Genomic DNA, 22,493 nt, shown 5'->3' on the forward strand with positions numbered 1-22,493 from the left:
TAACGTAGGCTACGTTGTTATCGGCAAAACCTAAACAATCGGTTTCCACAAACTCCTTCCTATAGAGCCTAATGCTTTCATCTCTGCTTATAGATGACATAAAGCAAAAACACAAAACAATCACAATACCGTACAGGAGAAGTTAGCCTGAAATCATCAAAATAGTCTATGTCTGATCGTGACCGCGTGTGTTTAACACGACATCATGAAGAAATATGACAGAACGTAAACATTCCAGCACCATCTGGTGGGAAACTGATGAATACACCGTCAGTCGTAGTGAGTTAGCCAAGCATGTTTTGATTTTTTTAAAATGCCGATCGCACCAAACTGAGCGAAGATAAAGCTAACTTTAACAGTAGGTAAGATTCATTCCAAATAATTAGTTTCTATTAATTTCACACTTTTTCTTGTGTTCTGCATCTTCTATTTCATTTTTGCTTTAATAAATTATTATTTCTAACTGTTTCCTTTTTGTCCTCTTGTTTTATATTTAATTTTTGTTTCCTTTTGTCCTCTTGTTTTCTATTTGTTTAATATTTCTTTAAAGTACAAACCTAAGTACAGACAAATTTTCATTGCACAACAGGCCATAACATAAAGATTTTCAGAAAAATGTTGGTACCTGAACTGAAGCCTAAGCATTACTAAGTATTGTGGTGAAATTGGTATAGTAAAGTAGCAAAAGCAGTTATAACTAATGGTTTACCAAATACTGCTGATGGTCCAAAATAAGGTGCCATAGTCAAAAGATGCTCATAAAAGGAAGTCATTCAATTATTCAACATTTACAAATTATTAAAAGGAAGGGAAACACTAGTTCCAATGCCAACCAGGGTTGGCTTTCATCCGATAGTAGTGAACAGCATATCCCTTGCTATAGAAATAGGCATCACTCTACCTAAAATACTCAATAGCTGTTTGCGCAGAACTAGATATGGAGGCCACTCCCAGGAATAAATTAATGAGCCAATACACAGATGTCTAACTGTAGCAAAGTATCACTACAATGGGCCTTCAGTCATTGTATCCCATTATTACTCTAACAATTTGATCTAAACGATATACTGCATTCACATCTGCTATAGAGACCTGAAGGAAATTTGCTAATTACACTGAACTCACGTGTGAAAGACACATTATAAAGGGAATATGAATGAAAAGCGAAGACAATTTAAATACCAAAACATCTAGGGTCTTCAAGATGTAAAATAATGAGACTTGTTACAAACACGAAACCCTGAGATCACCCTACAATTGGGCAGTCTTACCAGCTGACTGCTATCTTCTTTCTACTTTCAAAGAGGTACTAATGTGTCTGGGTAATTTTATGGGACACGGAATGAGTTTTGTTGTAAAAGAGTGATTATTACTAAATATACAACTACAGCTTTTGACACTTTATCTTTATTTCCTAAAAAACAAGTGATGGATTAATAAACCCAACACACACACACACACACAAGCACATACTCCATACTGTCCACTGTTATGATATTATTGCTCACCAGAATGTTCAATGATGGTTATAGCAGACTCTCTTTCATCAGGAGGCAAACGTGCGTTTAGTCTCCTTACTTCATCATCAACCATGAGGGAAACTAAGGCTGGTAAAAATTTGGTAACAATTTGAGGATCTAACTTTGGTTCTCTGAATACCTGTAATAAAAAAATGATTGTGGTGACAAAAAGTAGTAACTTTATTAACAGCTAAAATTATATGAATGGACAAAAAGTAGTAACTTTATTAACAGCTAAAATTATATGAATGAACACCATTACAGATTCATCCCCACACATCAATCTACAATTTTTAAAACAATTTCATGTTACCCAATACAAACACATGTAATTTCCTAAAAACCAAATTATTTTTTCCTGCAAATCAATTACAGGTGTATTTATGATTAGTCTACAATCATGGTCCTCAAATAACCAAGGCGCTTCATTCTTTAACATATCAATCAGATAAAGAAAACGCTGTGGTAGCCCTGGGCAAGTACATACATATCTCTGAGTTCACCATAGCTAAGTGCTGCACTTTTTGTGTAGTTTGGCCAATTAGCCACAGGAAATCAGAGGGGGTGGAAGGCAGGAACTCTGAATTTTGAGTAATAGGTTTATATTAAAAATAAATTCCGTTTTCAACAAATTTATTTCCCCATTTCCCACTTCTTATAATTAGCCTAAACTGCAATTCAAACTGGAAGAATTACACAGTTAGTCCTTTGAGATTCTGATGATGATTATGGTTATATTTCAACCCTTGAAGTTGTCATCATCAAAGGCAATTTTCTTTAGGAAATTTGCTATAAATCATAAAAAAAGCATAATAGAAACAAAATTTGAATACTGTTGGGATGCTTGTCATGGAGACTAGTATATATTTTTATTTATGGCAATTCTTAAAAAGTGACATCTAACTTGGCAAACTTAAGGCACTCAAGTATACTTTACATTTTTTTTTAATGCACTTTTGGCATCATATGTGGCTCAAATAGTAATGAATTTCATATAACTGGAAAGGCAATCTATCACACTTTTACAGTGCGTAAACAAAAATTTGATATCTCTTTTCTCTGATTTACTGTGAACTTTTTTAAAGTAGCAAAAATTTGTCCTAATTGACTAAGTTTCACTTGTGATATTTATACAGTACAGCATTTCCTTTTTATATTTTGCATTTTTAAACATATGATAAAGTTCAACTCTTTAGCTTTAAAATGACACCAAATTCATTATTGTAGCATGAAGTATAATGCTGTACATAGTGATCAAAGAAAATTTTGCTAAGAATTTTTGCTCAGTCAGTGAAGGGTAAGAGTTCTGGCACAGGCTGACTTTGAACCCCTCCTCCAATCCTCACAGGGTTAAATGACCCAAAGTTGGAGACTGTAGGATCAGTTTGAAAACTTCAGTACTCGGGTTGAGATAAACAACTAAACTCATGGATCTAGGAGAAACAGGCTGTTATATTTATAATGTAGAGGCTGCTAATTAGGCTACAGAAAATCTGTGATGTTTGTAATTTACAAGTACAAGGGCAATCCTGGAAAGGACTAAGCACACACCCATGTAGAAAAAGTAAACTGGGAATGTCTACGTCTTGAAGGACGCATTAAAGAGAAATGAACAGGCTAATGTGACGAAGATGAGTTCTACTGAGCACAAAACCTTAACTAAAGCTACTACAAGTCCTAAAGAGTATGAGTCTAATCACCTGTGTCACATCACTAATGTAAAAGCTAAGGAAAGTTGTTCGGCACCTCCACGTGCCTGCCACTGAAACTAAGCTGAAATCAAGATTTTGTCTAAAAAGTTGAGATATAAAGAGGGAGATCTGATTACTTACATTGTGCTCATACATCATTTGTTATGTTATCACATGCTCTGAAGATAATTTAACAGAGCCAATGTGATTTTGTATTCCTTGTCCTGGCTTCTTGAAGCATCATGCACAAAAAGTTTGGTGATACCTCGCCTGGATACTTTAGCTTTTAAGGATAAGGATGAACTGTTCTGACTGGGCAAAAGAGATTATCCTTTTAATTTTTGGCACAGGCCGAAGGCGATGGAATGGAGACGAGTGCAGTGAACTGGTCCTGGTTACCAATGGGTTTGTGTCTTTGTCACAAAGTCTGCTGCGAATCTTGTCGAAACCTTCCCATCAAGTTTGAGATTAGAGATATTGCCCAGGCAGGTGTATTTTTGAATTTCCTGTGCCACTGGTTGGAATTCAACAGGATGTGCCAGGTGAGTTCAAGGTTCAGTAATTCCTCTAGTCTCTGGTAAGGGTAACATCAGCTAGTTTGATACGTATATCCATCCTTCTGGTGGACCACTTTAAGGCTGTCACCTCTAACTTTCTTCAGCTTATGGAGAATCTTCCTTTCTGTGACTTCCTGATGGTGGCCCTCCAACAAGTAGCCATCCTCAACAAATGTCTAAAATGAGGGGTCACAGAGACATGATTTTATACAGTAAATCTTTGATGCTGGCAGGGAACTCTGTTATGATCCTGGCACTGGTATCCATTGAGCAGACAAGAATTCTACTTACATATATATCATTTTAGATGACAAAACAAAATTCAAGATCCTGTAGATGACATCAAGTGATGAATCAACATTACCTGCAAGGGCCAAAGCCCATCAGGATAGCATCAGACTCAAGCAGCTGCAGGGGGACTGACCTAAGCAATTCATATTGGAATGTGATAACCCATAATGCAGAGTTCACTCTACCCTTTAATCAACCAGATCACCACCCCTACCAATAACCTTCCAAAGTTGGAATATATCCTGATGCAGTTCATCCCCTCCCACTACATCTTGCTGTCTCAGCTGGATTCATTGACTCATCAGTAATAACAGCTTCAGTAGCATTTTAGTTTCCCTAAATATGAAATCCGTCTTTATGGATGTGCCTGTCAACACAACGATCGAATGCATACTCATGGTGTATGATAATCATACTCCACCCATCAATACCCCAAAAGGATAAACTAAGACCCTTCTTAATATCTGCACAAAGAAAGCTGGCCCCCCCCTTCAGATTTACCTTATTAAAATGAAATCCCCCTTTCTGCAATTCTTCATAGGATGAAAGAAGAGGTCTCCGGTGAAATGGACAACCTCATCATCAGAGTTAACGATGACTTTGTGAATATCACTAACGAAAACACCCTCCTATTCTTCCAAGAGACCAGTGAAGCACAATCTGGTCCCTGGTTCTTAAGTGACATTTCTGAGACCATTAAACAGTTTTTCTTGAAAGGTATGACATTGTTTCTACTTGCTTTAGCTTTCAGTCATTGAGTGAGTGAGCTTCACGGACTCTCTTACCAAGTTTATCGTAAAAACTGGTATAGTGTGGGTTTTCCACAAGTTGTCTGGATTTGTAGCAAAAACATGGACAGCTTCCTCCTTCTCTCCTTTCACCTAACACTATTCTGATGGGTAATCAGGAAGACCTTGCCTTATGCCCTTCCAGAGATGTCAGGTATTGCCTCAAAAGAACCTAATCTTTTACAAAGGAGGAGTTACATCTGTTTTAACCTAATGGCATAATTATCACAAAGTTTCCAAGAAGACAATATTCTTTTGGCTAAGGCATGTTACTTTTATGAAAATGCCTTGGAATCTGAAGCATCGATCGTTAAAATCAAGGGTCATGACATCCAGATTCCTTCAACTTCTGTGGCTTTTGGGTAAAATGTGGATAATACAGTTTTAAATATGGCTATGTGGAGTTTTACTTAAAAGATCCTGCACACAAATTCTTGGATTTATGGTATGATAGTAGCTACAGAGAAAAAAATGGTGGGGGGGGGTTCCTTCATTCTCATCTTCTTAAGCAATTCTCTGATCACTAAGTGTAGAGCTCCTGGGTACCTGGTCCCACACATCATGTTTGTGTTAAGTTTTACTTTTTCTAAGTTCTTCTGAGTGTAAGCTGAAAGTTAAGCAAACTATGACCTAGTAACATGGCCATTGTTAACTACAAGATCTTTGCTGGATGCACTTCACCCAGTCAATAATGTCTCTGGTGCAGCACCCCTATTATAAGTTTTTACAACCATGAGAAATCTTTTGGGCAAAGATACTGTCCTACTTTAACAGCTATTCAGGTTACTAAAAAGTAATGAGTCTATTATGAATCAAATGCCATTTAAAAAAAAGAAAATTAATCTTGTCATTATTGAACAAATTACTTTACAAAAAAAAATGGCTGCCTCCCTACTATTCCTTATTATAGCTGGTCCACACTTAGCATATAATGACCAATTTAACTGGTAGAGGTGCTGAGGAACCTTGATGCATAATTAACACCAGTCTGGATTAGGCTATTGTAAAGTAATGAGTTTGTTTAAGAAAAAAATGAATTCAGTTTTTAAACATTTCCTTTTTCTATTAAAGAGAAATTATAAAAATTCACGGAGGATAAAATGGAGACAGGATATAAACATTAATATAAACATTAACGTGAGCAGAGGCTGGCCTCTTCCATATGTATAATGTGATTAGGCTACTTATGAGTAAAGAAATTAATTGAAACTTCAGTATTATAAAGTGTATGCATAAAAACACTTACCTGACTCTCTATCATATCCCAACTGTGAAGTCCTAAGGCAAGCATACGCAGCATTAAGACCAGAACAGAATTCTCCTGTGGAATTAAAAAGAAGGCTTTAAGTTAAAATATCTAGTGGTGGTATGAAAAGAATAATAATTACAACACTTCACTAACATTTAACTAATGACTAATGCAATGCTTTACTACAAAAACAATTAAAAAAATGGTTCCATACAATAATGGAACATAATCACACATTTTACTGAGCAAAATAAATCTCATACATATCGATGGTGAGCAAAGTAATACATTACAATCTTATCAAACACTTGTCATATAACATACGCCGTAACACTAAATAAAAAGTACTGCAACTCAAGGTAATATAAAATTCATCTCATTAAGAGTTCTCAACACACTTGTGATCTACAAAAAATTAACAAATGCTGTCTATTCGGAAATAAGTCCGTTACCATAATCTTAAGTTGACAATGAATAAAAGAATTATTTGGAATGGTAAACCAGATTCATAGCAAAGAGTGGTTATAAGAAAGAACCTTATGATAAGAGGTGCCAAGAACTAAAAATCTGCTATGCTTGGGAGCCGACATGACAGTCAACACTGGCTAAGTACATCAAATGAAGCCCAGCTTGAAAATGTGGTGCTATGGACCAAGGATACTGAGTTCTTGAGTTAATCTTAAAAGTCTATCCAACAGGGAATAACTGTTTCCTTTACTGCCATCACAAAAATAAAGGTAATTCAACCATTTACTGAGATTCAAAACACATTTTTTACACATAAATACTTACACGCGACTTCTTAATATTCCTAAATATTAAGTCACACATACACCTTGAAATCAAATTCACTTTTCCTCTGCATTAAACTCTTCAGCTAGAATGAGATGAGTACCTTAATTTTCACAGAATATATGACCTTTGTGAGGAAAAGCATCAAGATATATCTTTTACCCTGACTAAGGAAGGACAGCTTGCCAAAACTGCATGTAAGGCTACATCCCAAAGGTTACTTTCTACTGACGAAAGGGCCAAGAATTTCCATGGTGCAACTGAGTCATGTTAGCTTGAAGTGAAATAGTTACACTGATTAAGAGGAACCACTCACAATGCTACAACAAGGATTAACTTTTGATCTTGAGGTAGCTGAATATTGCAACCACTTTCAATCTATGATGTGGTTGATGGTCCAATGGTTGAGCATAGACTTTTTACCAGTTTTTCTCAAATGCTCTATTCAGTGTACTTAACTTAAATTTGCAAATTTGTACCCCAACTTAAGATTTATTTACCATAAGAGTCTACAATATTCTGATTAATTCCAAGTTGAATTACAATACACTAACTATATTCACACTAAATTACCAATAATGAATATCAAAAATATTTCAGAGAAAAAATGGAAACTAAAATAGCAAATAAATTTCTGATCATTATGATGGAGGATTAAAGGTCTTTTCTTACTTTTCATAACATAAAGGCTGCTAATGTACAAAAATACAGACCTTCATGTATTGGAAGGGGAAGGGACAGATGCCACCCACTTCAAGAGTATAGGTACCATCTATTCTATTTACTATAAAATAGTTTACCAAGACCACTGAATCACAGAGACTCTCGTACGATTCACCTAAAGGATGTATTCTTAAAAGAGAACAGAACGATGAAACAATGTAATGCCAAAGAAGCTGGAAAGAAAGGTGGGAAGAGATCCGAGGGACCGGATGAAAATAGATCCAAAGGCAGAAATCAAAGCAGGCTGGTACCGAAAAAACTTTTCAACCATTTACAGTGTGCCTCACAAGGAACCCACAACTTTGGGGAGGGAATGCCATCTAAATAGCGGTAAAACGCTCATGCTATGGTGAAAGACACTTTGTATGTGTAGACAGATATAATCAGAAGCCAATTTTGACTGAAGAAAATTCAACTCAATATCTACCAATATTTCAGGATAAAACAGTATGAAGGAAGTGTTAATAAGGAATTAGTGATGATGAAGTATTATCAGGACATAAGCACATTAAAAATGTAAAACCTGTATTGGTAGGTGCACTATAAATAACTTTAATATGAATATTACCCTTGGCATAGCTTCATTGTTCATTAGATGTTGCAACAGACGAATCACAGAGTTGGCTAAGAAATTTATAGCATACGGATCACAGAGTATCATAGAAAGATCCCCTAATACTTGTTCTTGGCCTCTTCTTATACTGTCCAAGAACCCTTGAAGCTCTCGAGACCTGTTGGTAAAATTATTCAATTTAAAAATGCCTTATAAAGTCACAATGTGAAATTTTCTGCTCTGCATTTATGAATCACCTTCAAGAAAAATCCTTCTTATTATGAGCCATAATATTATAGCAAAGTATAGTATAAGAAAAACGTGTTAGTAACAAAATATTTTTAAAAGCCAAAAGGAACTGAACCTGCAATAAACAATAATGATGAAATAAAACCTTCTAAAAGTTTCTGTTACAACCTTTCTGCATACATGTAAGGAGGATACCATACCCATAATGATGACAGCACATGAAGTGAATAAGTATGTGCAAGTGAGGTGTGCACTTTGTTCACTATGAAACCATTTATGATAAATACCCTTACTCCATGCAAAAGCTCTCTAGCTGCACCAACTTCCTAAATCCTGAAAAACAAAAGGATCCACTGCACATGCCTAGACCACACTCTTCTCTCCCTCTAGTACATTCTTCCCTATGGCTTTGTTGGGTGCAAACTTACTTCAAGCTGCCCTTGCATGAATAGCATTTTTTGTGTTGTGCCATTCATTCCTTTATTTGTTACTCTTCCTCTATTATGATTGGTGAATATCTCCATATTTTGAAAGTGTTTTAAATGTTTTGGGTTGGTGGTATCACTTCCATGATGGCACTCTGAACAATTACTTTGTTACATTGCAAAAGTAATTTCCTTTATTTTTTCATTAGGGGACTGCATGTCCTTCACTTTAAACTGGGATTTGTTTTGTTATTATAATCATGAACTTGTTTCAGTGTTGGTTTCTGTATTCTACTCAGTAACGCAACTTTTTCCTATAATGCAATTGCTTAGTCTCGCCCCTCCCATGGTTTCCTATTTTTTACCAATATTCTTTTTATATTTTTATGTATATTTGCACTTTTGTGTTTTCTAGCCTTTCCCCATCCTTGTGTTAAGTGATTTATGGGAAATTTGGTGGTACTCTTTTTTCCAGAGTCATTGTGAGAGTGCAGAGTGACTGCTTCTCCATTATGTCCTCAGATATCATCACAAATGTTTTTCCGTCAGTTTTTTCCTTTAAATGGGTATGATGTACAATGATCTCTACCCTTCTCTGCCCTGTACTCTTTCTGCCTAACTGAAATTGGTCTAGGTCTTCTGCTAACCCCTTCCTCCATGATTTCTTGGTCTTCCTGCAAGTTTCTGTCCTGCTACTTACACAGCTACCGCTTTCCCTACAAACTACGCCTCAATCTTGTTCATCACATCTCAATCCTGTTCATCACATATCCAAAGCATCATAATCTTAGAGACTGGTATTTCTCTGGCCATGAATGTTAACATTCTATGGTTACACCTTTTCAAAATAATGCTGTTTCTGAACAGAGTAGCACAGGCCTTATGAACCCATTGGAAGTCTTTGCTCTCTCAACTAACCTGAGTTTTATTTACCAGCAGTCTCCCTATCTCTCCATTGCATCCATTTTCCAAAACCTCTCTTTCTAACGGCTCTCTAAACTTTTACTTTATGTCCCAGTGTCTTACAGGTAGCAAGCCTTGATATGGATCCACGTAGTGGGCAACAGTGGTTTCTATGAGCATAAAAGTGAGCTAACAAGCATCATAAGCCCAAGAATTAGCACCCGATGACAAGGACAAACTCTAGCCTAAAGTCCAACTTTTGGAAATACTTTACTCAAATAATCAATAAAAAACAGTGAATAAAAATAAATATTTTGGAAGTACTGTACTCCAAAAATCTATTAAAAAGAATGAATATATATCAAAATTATAAACTACTTTTAAAATAATAAGACTTACCTCTTTGCATCAACTTTGCCTTCTCTTATGCAAGCATCTAAACACCATGTGAATTTGTGACATGGATCAACTGCAATAATATCATGAACTTCCTTGTCATGCAAAGCCATCAACAGCTCTGCTCGTAATGAACAATAATGAATGAATCTTGTGCGTAAAAAGAGAGTACGTAAAAACTGTAGCACCATGTCGTACAGTTTTACATTTTTCCCTATCATGTGAACGAGTTTTTGTACCATTTCACCTTGACGACGAGCCTAGAAAAAACAGAAACAAATAGAAACACTAGACACCAGCCTGACATCACAAAATCCAGCGTGTAACACACTGATGGTTCACATGCTTCATTATTAAATACATGCAACTGTTTGGTGGTACTGAAAAAGTATTAATTGCTCAAATATAAAATATACAGTATTATTACAGAAAAATACACAATGCTTATGCAAATAAATATTGTGTTCAAGTAGCAGGTATGTCTAAGATATCCTATCACATGTTTCCTCAGCTTATTGAATTACATACTGTACATACATAACACTTAAGATATCAAAATTTTTATCTGCAATACAAGGGGAAGTCCTTAAAACAAAAACTTTCCGACACACTCAAATACACAAAAGGAAACACCCAAAAAATTCAAACAATTGTAATGCAATTAGTGGGACTTGCCATTTTACCAACTGAACATACTGATAACATAGTCTGCATCTATAAAACACAGTTAATAAAACAAAAAAAGATCTTACACAAACCCATTAATAATAACTAGCTTTATCCAATATAAATGAATTACAGTTACACTAATTTGAAGAGATGCAGAAAGAGCAAGCACGATCTCCACACCAGCTGCAGAAAAGACACTGAGTGACTGGTGGAATGGAATGGAATTTGGAATTTAGGCCAAAAGACAAGCGCTGGGACCTACCAGGTCATTAGTGCTGAAAGGGATACTAAGAGTAAAAAGATTTGAAAGGAATAACAGGAGGTAAACCTCACAGTTGTACTGTGAAACAATTGTTAAGAGAGGGTGAAAAGTAAGACAGAAGAAAGAGAATATGAATGGAGGTACAGTAAAAGAAATGAAAGGGGTTGCAGCTAGGGGCCAAAGGGATGCTACAAAGAACCTTTAAGTAATGCCTAGAGTGCACCACGTAAGGTGGACTGACAGCACTAACCCCCTTCTGGGTTGACTGACTGGTGAACAGTAGATTAACCCTTTAACGCCGAAGCCCTATTTTCAAAAACGTCTCCCGTATGCCGGCGGCCTCCGAGAGGTAGCGCCGAAGCGGAAAAAAAGTTTTTTTCAAAAAATCACAGCACGCTTAGTTTTCAAGATTAAGAGTTCATTTTTGGCTCCTTTTTTTCTCATTGCCTGAAGTTTAGTATGCAACCATCAGAAATAAAAAAAAATATCATTATCATATATAAATATTGGAATATATGACAGCGAAAAAAAAACTTGTATATAATTGTATATAAATCGTGCTGTAAGGAAAACGGTTGAAGCTAATGAGTTAATTTTTTTTAGTTGTATCGTACACTAAATTGCGATGATTTTGGTATATAACAGATTGTAAAACGATTAAAGCAACACAGAGAAAATATTATCACAAAATGATGCATGAATTCGTAATGCGCGGACATAAAAAAAAGTTTTTTTCAAAAATTCACCAAAAATCAAAATATTGTGCTAGAGACTTTCCAATTGTGCCAAAATGAAGGAAATTGATTGAATATTACTAGGCTGTAAGTTTTTTAGCTTACAATTGCATTTTTGAACCATTTCAATCGAGTTAAAGTTGACCGAAGGTTGATTTTTTTCTATTTATCGTTATTTCGATGTAAATATAAAAAAACTTTGAAGAGCTAAAGGAATGATATATTTTTTGTTGTATTCTACATGAAATTGCGCACATTTTGATGTATAACACTTTATGTAACGAATAATATGAAACGGCGAAAAAATTACGGCAAGCTGATGCAAGAAATGACAGCATTTTCAGCAGAGTTCGTGCGCGCGGAGCGAAGGAAATTTTTTTTTTTCAAAAATTCACCAAAAATCTACATATTGTGCTAGAGACTTTCCGTTTGTTGCAAAATGAAGGTAAATGATTGATTGTTACTCGAATGTAATAATTATAGCTTACAGATGTGTTTTTCGATCATTTCGGTCGAGTCAAAGTTGACTGAATGTTAAAATTTTGTCAGTTATCATGATGTCGGCATTTGTTGTATTCTACATGAAATTTCGCACATTTTGATGTATAACACTTTATGTAACGAATAATATGAAACGGCGAAAAAATTACGGCAAGCTGACGCAAGAAATGACAGGATTTTCAGCGGAGTACGTGTGCGCGGAGCGAAGGAAAATTTTTTTTTCAAAAATTCACCAAAAATCTAAATAATGTGCTAGAGACTTTCCGTCTGTTGCAAAATGAAGGTAAATGATTGATTGTTACTCGAATGTAATAATTATGGCTTACGGATGCGTTTTTCGATCATTTCGGTCGAATCAAAGTTGACCGAATGTTAAAATTTTGTCAGTTATCGTGATTTCGGCGAAAATATTAAAAAACTGTGAAGAGCTAAAGGAATGACATATTTTTTGTTGTATTCTACATGAAATTGCACACATTTTGATGTATAACACTTTATGTAACGAATAATATGAAACGGTGAAAAAATTATGGCAAGCTGACGCAAGAAATGACAGGATTTTCAGCGGAGTAATGCCTCCAAAGTGAGCGAAAAAATTTTTTTTTTTTTCAAAAATTCACCAAAAATCTAAATAATGTGCTAGGGACTTGCCGTTTGTTGCAAAATGAAGGTAAATGATTGATTGTTACTCGAATGTAATAATTATGGCTTACGGATGCGTTTTTCGATCATTTCGGTCGAATCAAAGTTGACCAAATGTTAAAATTTTGTCAGTTATCGTGATTTCGATGTAGATATTAAAAAACTGTGAAGAGCTAAAGGAATGATATATTTTTGTTGTATTCTACATGAAATTGCGCACATTTTGATGTATAACACTTTATGTAACGAATAATATGAAACGACGAAAAATTACGGCAAGCTGACGCAAGAAATGACAGGATTTTCAGCGGAGTTCAGCGCGGAGCGGCGGAAATTTTTTTTCAAAAATTCACCAAAATTCTAAATATTGTGCTAGAGACTTTCCGTTTGTTGCAAAATGAAGGTAAATGATTGATTGTTACTCGAATGAAATAATTATGGCTTACGGATGCGTTTTTCGATCATTTCGGTCGAGTCAAATTTGACCGTATGTTAAAATTCACTTTGGTTGCTGGGTCCTTCTCCAGCATCCCAGTCTAAAACTCGCCTCACACGCTCACTTCCGACAGGCAGTATGTGCCTTTCACGGTCCTGACGCCTTTGTGACATATCTACAAACGTCCTGTTGCAGCACGAATATGCAAACACTCGCCAAAGTTCTGCAAAACACGTCTGCGTCAAAATATCGCTCCCGCAAGGTCCGACGCTGATGCTATCTGGCGTGAGTAGGAGGGAATTCGCGCATGCGCGTCTGGGTGATGCTCAAAAACAACACAACACCTGGATCTGTGAACTCCCAGCATCCGCCAAGGCGCGTGATTTGAAATCTTCCGCAAACTAGGCCTATAATTATTTTTCCGCGAATATTTAAAAAAAGCATTTTCAGTCGACGTTTGCAACATCCACTCGGCATTCGACAGACAATTTTTGACGACGTTTAAAACGTCCAACAGGCGTTTAAGGGTTAATGCTCATATGATTCAAATCAAAACTGTGCCACAGGAGTATTATAATGTACTAGGCACCAATAAACTCCCTGAAGAAATAAAAGATGATTTTATATATAACTGCAGAATGCTTTAGGTGAAATACCATAAAGATATGAGATGTTGTTGGTGATAAGAATGCAAAAGCTGGTCAGAACAATGCAGATATAGAGGATGTAATGGTTAATTACATCCCATTTTTGTTTGGAGAGGCTGCACACAAAAATGGGGTGCAATTTGTCAGTATGTGGAGGTACCATTTTCCCAAAACAAGGGCATCAATAAATACATTTGGACATCTCCAATGGCAACATAAAGATCAAATAGATCATAGGGCCACTAACTGAGAGAAAAAGAATTCTGAGGAAAGTTATGAGCTATACAGGATAAGACACTGGATGTGATCAACTTGTTATCACCACACTAAAGCTGAAATTAAAACAAACCAACAAAAAGTTGACAGAGCTTCTAGGTTTAACACAATAAAGCAACTTGATGACCAGCTTCTGTTTAGCTGGAAACCCTGTGCAAATCTTAACCAGGAATCTCTTCGGGGAACTAACACTCCATGGAAGTTAAATGATCCAGAAGCTTCTGCAAATGCTTCGCTGGTGGTGATGTCCACTTGCAGTCTGTGGAATCTGCCCCTGGATGGATGTGTCACCAATGAGGCTGTGTCAAACTCTATAGCCATATAAACTATCTGCTTGGCTAGGATGAAATCTGACTTATTCCAGTCTACAACTGATCCCACATACCGAGATAAGTCTAAGAGTTATGAACAAAATTTTCAGGAGCAAGACTGCAAGTTTTAAATACACACAACATCCATAATGACCAGTGCCACCAATACGGTTGCAAACTCAGATGAGTCTGGATATGGCACTACCATGGATTACACTTGCATAAAGTAATGGGGTCAAGTTAAAACAAACGTAAGTGGAAGGATTGGACAGTAAACACTTCCAGCTACACCTAAAACAGCTATGTCAAAGCCTGTAAGTGAACAACAAATGCATTTCTACAAAATTATGAGAATATCAACATAAAAATTTAATTACAAACAGCCAAATTAAAATAAAAATCTTGAGGAAAACACAATTTTTTGGCTGGATAAAATATAACAAGTGCTATCATTTACCTTTGGAGATGGACTGAAAAATAAATTATTTAGGTTTTCCACATTGAACAGGGTGTCTTCTTTACTGGTGATATAGCCAGTTAGTAGAGGAGAAACTTCATCACCAAATAATGCCTGAGAATCCTTCCAAATCTGACGCTTCACTTCTGTATCACAAGCTTCATATAACTCTCTGTCTCTTACCTGAAAATAAAAACTATAATGACAAAATGGTATGCTTTGGAGCTACAAAGTTAACTGGAATTAAAAGAACTGTCACTAAACAAAAATTAAGGGGACTTGACATTGAATAATCATATAGTAAGGCACATTGCTTATAATGTGGAGAGAGAGAGAGAGAGAGAGAGAAAGACATAAAAATTAAGGGGACTTGACATTGAATAATCATATAGTAAGGCACATTGCTTATAATGTGGAGAGAGAGAGAGAGAGAGAGAGAGAGAGAGAGAGAGAGAGAGAGAGAGAGAGAGAGAGAGAGAGAGAGAGAGAGAGAGAGAGAGAGAGAGAGAGAGAGAGAGAGAGAGAGAGAGAGAGTTAGCATTGGCAAGGTTTTAAGCGAAAACTTGTAAAATCCAGACAATCAATATTTTTGGACAGTCTCCCTGAAATCAACTCTAATTAGGTGGTACTATAACTGTGTGGATGGAGCACAAGTTTACAATAAAATGTATAAGTATCACAGCAGAAAGACTAATGGAAAATTTGCACAGACAATTGGCCTGAGCCATGTGTACATGAAAAGCTACTAAAGACAATGCCTTATGTAAACAATTTCACAAAGAATAAAAAGAATATAACAACAAATTTTAGATTCTCATACAGCTGGCATGAAGGAGTATTAATTTTTAAATGAGAGATGAAAACTGGATAAGAAAGCTGTAGTGAGGTAAAGTATTTAATAGAATGTCAAAATAAAAGAATAATGAGCTGCAGCTACTGACTTAGTGATCTCTCTCTCTCTCACAGCAGGTTATTACTACTTAGCAAACACTGTTGGTACAACATTAGTATTTAATTTGATTTTCACCTCATAATGAAAAAGTTTTACTTGGTGCATATTTCTTAATCCCACACATATAAAAACTGATTGCTATCCATTTATTTTTTACTGGGCAACATGATGTTTCAAATGCTTATAAGCCAAACTAACATCTTTTCCCTCTCCTTTAATTTTTCTAACTGATTGTACACAGTATACTGTAATAATGCAATTTATATGGAAACTTTTACACCCTAAGATATCACCACAAGAAAGCTTTTAGAAAATCAAAACATATAAAGGACCAATGCATCCTCTGCAATTAACTATTAGTCAATACAGACTACAGAAGGCTGAAATGACAAACATTATTTCTGAAATACAGTACTTACCAGTATTTTCAAATATTTATCTTCTACATGTGACATATGCTTAAGTATACACATAACTACAGGTCGAAGGCCCCTTATCTTTATCACAGGAAAGCTTTTTGTTAAGAGTTCTTTTAATTTACGATCCCTATCTCTTCCTTCTCTTTTGCCTAGTTCTGTTATCTGAGTGATCAGTTTGTCACGTAGCTCCTGAAAAAGAGAAAAGTGTAATGAACATATGAAAATACTACAACATAAAACGAGGCACAGCATGGTTTCAATTAAGCCTTTATCTAAGATAATAGGAAAAAAATAAGCTGGTATCCATCCATAGCAATTCAAAGCTACCTGGTTGTTGGGTGCACTTTCTAGTAATCATAGTCCTGGACAACTGTACTTCATATGAAATAACTGAATTACTATTCATTTATAATGTAACAGGTTACATTGATCATAAACAATGACTGACCATAATGTGGCAATATAATATACCCATTTATTTTTCAGGTACAGGCAGTCCCCAGTTATCAGTGGGCTTGGTTATCAGCGGTCCAGTTTTACAGTGCTTGTCTAGCGACAAAAATCTGCGATTTTCCGTGCCGATAATCTGGTGTTGGCGTCGATACATACCTAACAGAGGTGCCGATCTCAAGTTATAGGTGCTGATAAGCACCAATTTTCACTCATCATCACGCCATTACAACGATCCCCCACCAATAACTGGGGACTGCCTTGTTTGGTAAATATGCATATTTAGTGGTATATATGCATATGCATTGCTGTTGAGGTTCTCAGTACAGTACTGTATAGGGTATTCAGTTATGTACTGTGGAAAACTAACAATGGAATAAAAAAAAACTTAAATATGACAATGTGTTAGTGTGTTAGTCTAGAGTAAACTAATATTATAAAGAAATTCTGAACCACGAAAAAATTAAAAATTATAATATTCATTACAGAATATTATATCAGGTATCAATTATACATTACACACAAAGGGAGTGAATGAAAAATGTATTTAAATCAGTCACAACCTTGGTGAACAACATATAGAAAGAAATGGTGCATGTAATTATACACAAATATCATACTAAGTCAGAAATGAGCCATGGTTTGGGTCTTTCATTGACAGCATAAAATATCTAACCTACCTCCATTATGGAGTTGTGGAAATCTAACCGTTTCACTCCATGGAGATCAAGCAGATGTAACATGGGCCTCAAGGATGGCAAGAGGATTCCATTTTCTACCTGAAAAATAAGAAAAAAATACTATACTAATTTGGAGAAAATTACAAAGGACATGCACACTAGGCAAAGTCTGTGACCATGACTCAATCTTACTTTAAACAGTCTACTAAATAAAAAATATATATGTATATATACCAAGGAATTTTAGAATCATTAGAATCTGAAAAAAAGAGAAAAAAACTATATCTTCACATTTGAAACTTGCAAGAAGTTATAGCATTACAAATTTTAGTCTTTAAAATAACTTCAATTCTTCCCTAACATACAGACATGGATTTTCCAATACTTTCATACAAGAATGATTAAGAAAATAAACCATTTGTGCCAAACCTTCTGGCAATGGCAAAACTCTGAACTTGAATTAAGCAATTACAGTAAAGGGCTTGGCATTGGGTTGGTTTTTGATCACATGTTCAAACAGCTCCAGAGATTGCACTACCAATCATCAGGAATTTTGTCTTGCTCACATACTCACTGAGCTGTGACCAATAGTAATTTAACCCTTAAACGCCGACTGGACGTATCGTACAACGACTAAAATTGTCTATAGGGTGCCGAGTGGACATACGGTATGTCGACTACAAAAAGTTTTTTTAAATATTTGCGGAAAAATAGTTATAGGCCTAGTTTGCTAAAGATTTTAAATCACGCGCCTTGAGGGATGCTGGGAGTTCACGGATCACACTGTTGCTTTGTTTACAAGCGTTACCCAGCCGCGTATGCGCGAATTTCTTTCTTCTCGCCCTACATAGCATCAGCGATGCAACTCAGAAATTCTTTCGTCACTTTGTCGTAATTTTTGCACCGTTTTATATTAGCTGTTATATAAATTTTATATATGAAAATGTGCGCAATTTCATGTAGAATACAGCAAAAAACAACCCATGGTTACAGCTTTTATAAGTTTTGAAATATTTTCATATAAATCACGATAAGTGCCAAAATTTCAACCTTCGGTCAACTTTGACTCGACCGAAATGGTCGAAAAACACAATTGTAAGCTAAAACTCTTACATTCTAGTAATATTCAATCATTTACCTTCATTTTGCAACAAATTGGAAGTCTCTAGCACAATATTTCAATTTATGGTGAATTTTTGAAAAAACTTTTTCCTTATGTCTGTGCGCGGTAACCCGGCCGAGAATCTTAGAAATTCTTTCGTCACTTTGTCGTAATGTTTGCACTGTTTTATATTAGCCGTTACATAAAGTTTTATATTTGAAAATGTGCATAATTTCATGTAAAATACAGCAAAAAACAACCCATGGTTGTAGCTTTTATCAGTTTTGAAATATTTTCATATAAATCACGATAAGTGCCAAAATTTCAACCTTTGGTCAACTTCGACTCAACCGAAATGGTAAAAAAACGCAATTGTAAGCTAAAATTCTTACATTCTAGTAATATTCAATCATCTACCTTCGTTTTGCAACAAATTGGAAGTCTCTAGCACAATAATTTGATTTATGGTGAATTTTTGAAAAAAACTTTTTCCTTATGTTCGCGTGGTAACTCGGCTGAACATCTCAGAAATTCTTTCCTCACTTTGTCGTAATGTTTGCACCGTTTTTCTAATAGCCCTTACATAAAGTTTTATATATGAAAATGTGCACAATTTCATGTAAAATAACACAAAAAATAACTCATGGTTGTAGCTTTTATCAGTTTTGAAATAATTTCATATAAATCACGATAAGTCCCAAAATTTCAACCTTCGGTCAACTTTGACTCGACCGAAATTGTCGAAAAACGCAACTGTAAGCTAAAACTCTTACATTCTAGTAACATTCAATCATTTACCTTCATTTTGTAACAAATGGGAATGTCTCTAGCACAATATTTCGATTTATGGTGAATTTTTGAAAAAAAAATTTTCCTTACCTCAGCGCGCGGTAACTCGGCTGAAAATCTCAGAATTTCTTTAGTCACCTTGTCGTAATTTTTGCACCGTTTTATATTAGGCCTTACATAAAGTCTTATACATGAAAATGTGCACAATATCATGTAGAATACAACAAAAAATAACATATGGTTGTAGCTTTTATCAGTTTTGAAATATTTTCATATAAATCACGATAAATAGAAAAAATTCGACCTTCGGTCAACTTTAACTCGACCAAAATGATCGAAAACTGCAATTGTAAGCTAAAACACTTACAGTCTAGTAATATTCAATCAATTACCTTCATTTTGCAACAAACGGGAAGTCTGTAGCACAATATTTCAACTTATGGTGAATTTTAGAAAAAAAACTAGTTTTTACGTCCGCGCGTTACGAATTCATGCATCATTTTGTGATAATATTTTCTCTGTGTTGCTTTGATCGTTTTACAATTTGTTATATACCAAATTCATCGCAATTTAATTTACAATACAACGAAAAAAACATAATTCATTATCTTACACGTTTTGCTCACAGCGTGATTTGTAAACAATTATATATGAATTTTTTTTCTTGCTGTCATATATTCCAATATTTATATATGATAATGATATTTTTTTTCATTTCTGATGGTTACTTACTAAACTTCAGGCAATGACAAAAAAAGTAGCCAAAAATGAACTCTTAATCTTAAAAACTAAGCGTGCTGTGATTTTTTGAAAAAAACTTTTTTTCTGCTTCGGCGCTAACTCCCAAACACCGCCGGCATACGACAGACACTTTCGTAAATAGAGGCTCGGCGTTTAAGGGTTAAAAGGAGCAGCCAGTATAACTAATCCAACTCTATAATATTTGCTTTATTACACTGTATGTTGTAAACAAAATTGTATTTCTTCAGGTTTCTTATTAATTTGATTAAATTGATGATTCATGAAGTATATTCAATACTCCCTTAAACAATACTTAAGCACCACGAGTAATTAGGATTGGACTCATATGTGGTCCAACCCTAATTACTCGTCTCCTGAAAATATCAAATACTGGTAATTAACACAGATCAGAAAAGCAAGGGTCATGGATATGTTTCTTATTCTTTTTGTGGTGCAATGGCACAAAACATAGGATACAAAACTTCAGTTCATGTACATACAAGAAATTGAATTACAGAAAAAAGATATAATCAGAGAAACTAAAGAACTTTATCATCATCATTAAAGATATAAAAAGGCATACAGTACGATAATTCCCAGAATTTGGAAATAGTTATTAAGGTATCATGTGTTACTTGCTGTAAACAGACTAGCATAAAAATAAAGCAGTGTCAATGATGAAGGTGACATAAAGGTAGGTACCTTGCTCTCGGTAACCCTTAAAAATATCCAAGTAGCAATTAACATCACTGTGAAATGGTATATTTTCAGCAATTCAAAGCACAAATAAAGCAATGGTACTCCCATTTGTATATAAAAAAATTGTGGTTTATTTAAAAGCAAGTAAAAATAAAAGAAAAATGAAGTTTTCATAATAAAACTAATATTGTAATACCTGAACACCTGAATTAGCCGTGGTCACCTACCAACCCGAACTACATCCCCATAGCTTTTACCCACTAAGTGGGTAATTAACTGTCAGCATTACCAACGCTTACAGGAAAATCTTGTCAAGTGAGTTTCCTGAAGTACTGTTGGCAATGCTGCTGAAAGTCCCGGCTGAGTGAGGCTGAGATCCCCAATTACGTTATTCACTATTCAAATTGAAGTAGGGAGGAGGGTGGGAATCATTCAGGTGTTCAGGTAAGTATTACTATATTAGTTTTATTATGAAAACTTCATATTGCAATACACTCCCTGAACACCTGAATTAGCCCAATTAACAATATTTTAAGGAGGTGGGCTCAATCTAATTCAGCCCGACCTGCCAACAGGGAAAGCAGGTAACTCATTATTTGCCTGCTCTGTATAAATGAATGTATCCTCACCTAGTTATCCCACTCGGCAGGTGAGGATGCCTATAGAGAAAGTACCCCCGACGTCAGTCTCATGTCTAGGTACTGTCTGAGTTGACATACCTCTCATGTGGTATTCAAACCTCCTCATGGATAGAGAGTAGCAAATAGAAAAAAAAAAAAAAAAAAACTAACCTACCATGTGGCTAATCACAGCTTCCCATGAGTAGCAGAGAACAACGAACATCCCATGTGGCTAATCAAAGCACTCTCATGTATGGAGGGGTACGATGAACCTCCCATGTGGCTAATCAAAGCACTCTCATGTATGGAGGGGTACGATGAACCTCCCATGTGGCTAATCAAAGCACTCTCATGTATGGAGGGGTACGGTGAACCTCCCATGTGGCTAATCAAAGCACTCTCATGTATGGAGGGGTACGATGAACCTCCCATGTGGCTAATCAAAGCACTCTCATGTATGGAGGGGTACAGTGAACCTCCCATGTGGCTAATCAAAGCACTCTCATGTATGGAGGGGTACAATGAACCTCCCATGTGGCTAATCAAAGCACTCTCATGTATGGAGGGGTACGGTGAACCTCCCATGTGGCTACTGTTGCCTCTCATGTATGGAGAAGAAGTTGAGCGTGGAGGATCTTCGAGTTCTTTGCCGTCTGTTGCCGCCGATGTCTGCGCAGAAGAGGTTGAAGAAACCAAACCTGTCCACTGGATCTGCCTAACTTCACATTACTAACGCCAAACTTAATACTTTTACTATGAATCCCGACCAACAGAGAATCGTAAGTTCCTTAGACTACATTCATTACCTAAAGTCCTCCCCTCCCCCGCCCTTGACATTACTACGTAATTATAAGATCGAGTTGGTCACCACATAGGAACCCAGCGAGTAACTCTTCTCCGAAGAAAACTGAATGTCTCTGAGGTAGAAAGTTGTGAAAACCGACACAGACTTCCAAGTGGCCACCTGTA

The 22,493-nt window shown here is 35.7% G+C and overlaps 1 protein-coding gene across 2 annotated transcripts in view; it reads right to left on the bottom strand.

The window, feature by feature from the left end:
- NELF-B (negative elongation factor B) overlaps positions 1 to 22,493 on the bottom strand; it is a 59,777-nt gene that overhangs the window by 23,463 nt on the left and 13,821 nt on the right. For both annotated transcript variants that reach the window (XM_067120955.1, XM_067120956.1), the window contains exons 3-9: positions 17,574 to 17,672; positions 16,444 to 16,632; positions 15,073 to 15,255; positions 10,141 to 10,397; positions 8,180 to 8,342; positions 6,094 to 6,168; positions 1,509 to 1,659 (exon numbers count right to left, since the gene is read on the bottom strand). In XM_067120955.1, coding sequence (XP_066977056.1) covers positions 1,509 to 1,659; positions 6,094 to 6,168; positions 8,180 to 8,342; positions 10,141 to 10,397; positions 15,073 to 15,255; positions 16,444 to 16,632; positions 17,574 to 17,672 — 1,117 coding nt within the window. The remainder of the gene's footprint in view (positions 1 to 1,508; positions 1,660 to 6,093; positions 6,169 to 8,179; positions 8,343 to 10,140; positions 10,398 to 15,072; positions 15,256 to 16,443; positions 16,633 to 17,573; positions 17,673 to 22,493) is intronic.

Source organism: Macrobrachium rosenbergii, chromosome 19 (genome assembly GCF_040412425.1).
Source record: "Macrobrachium rosenbergii isolate ZJJX-2024 chromosome 19, ASM4041242v1, whole genome shotgun sequence".
Taxonomy (NCBI): domain Eukaryota; kingdom Metazoa; phylum Arthropoda; class Malacostraca; order Decapoda; family Palaemonidae; genus Macrobrachium; species Macrobrachium rosenbergii.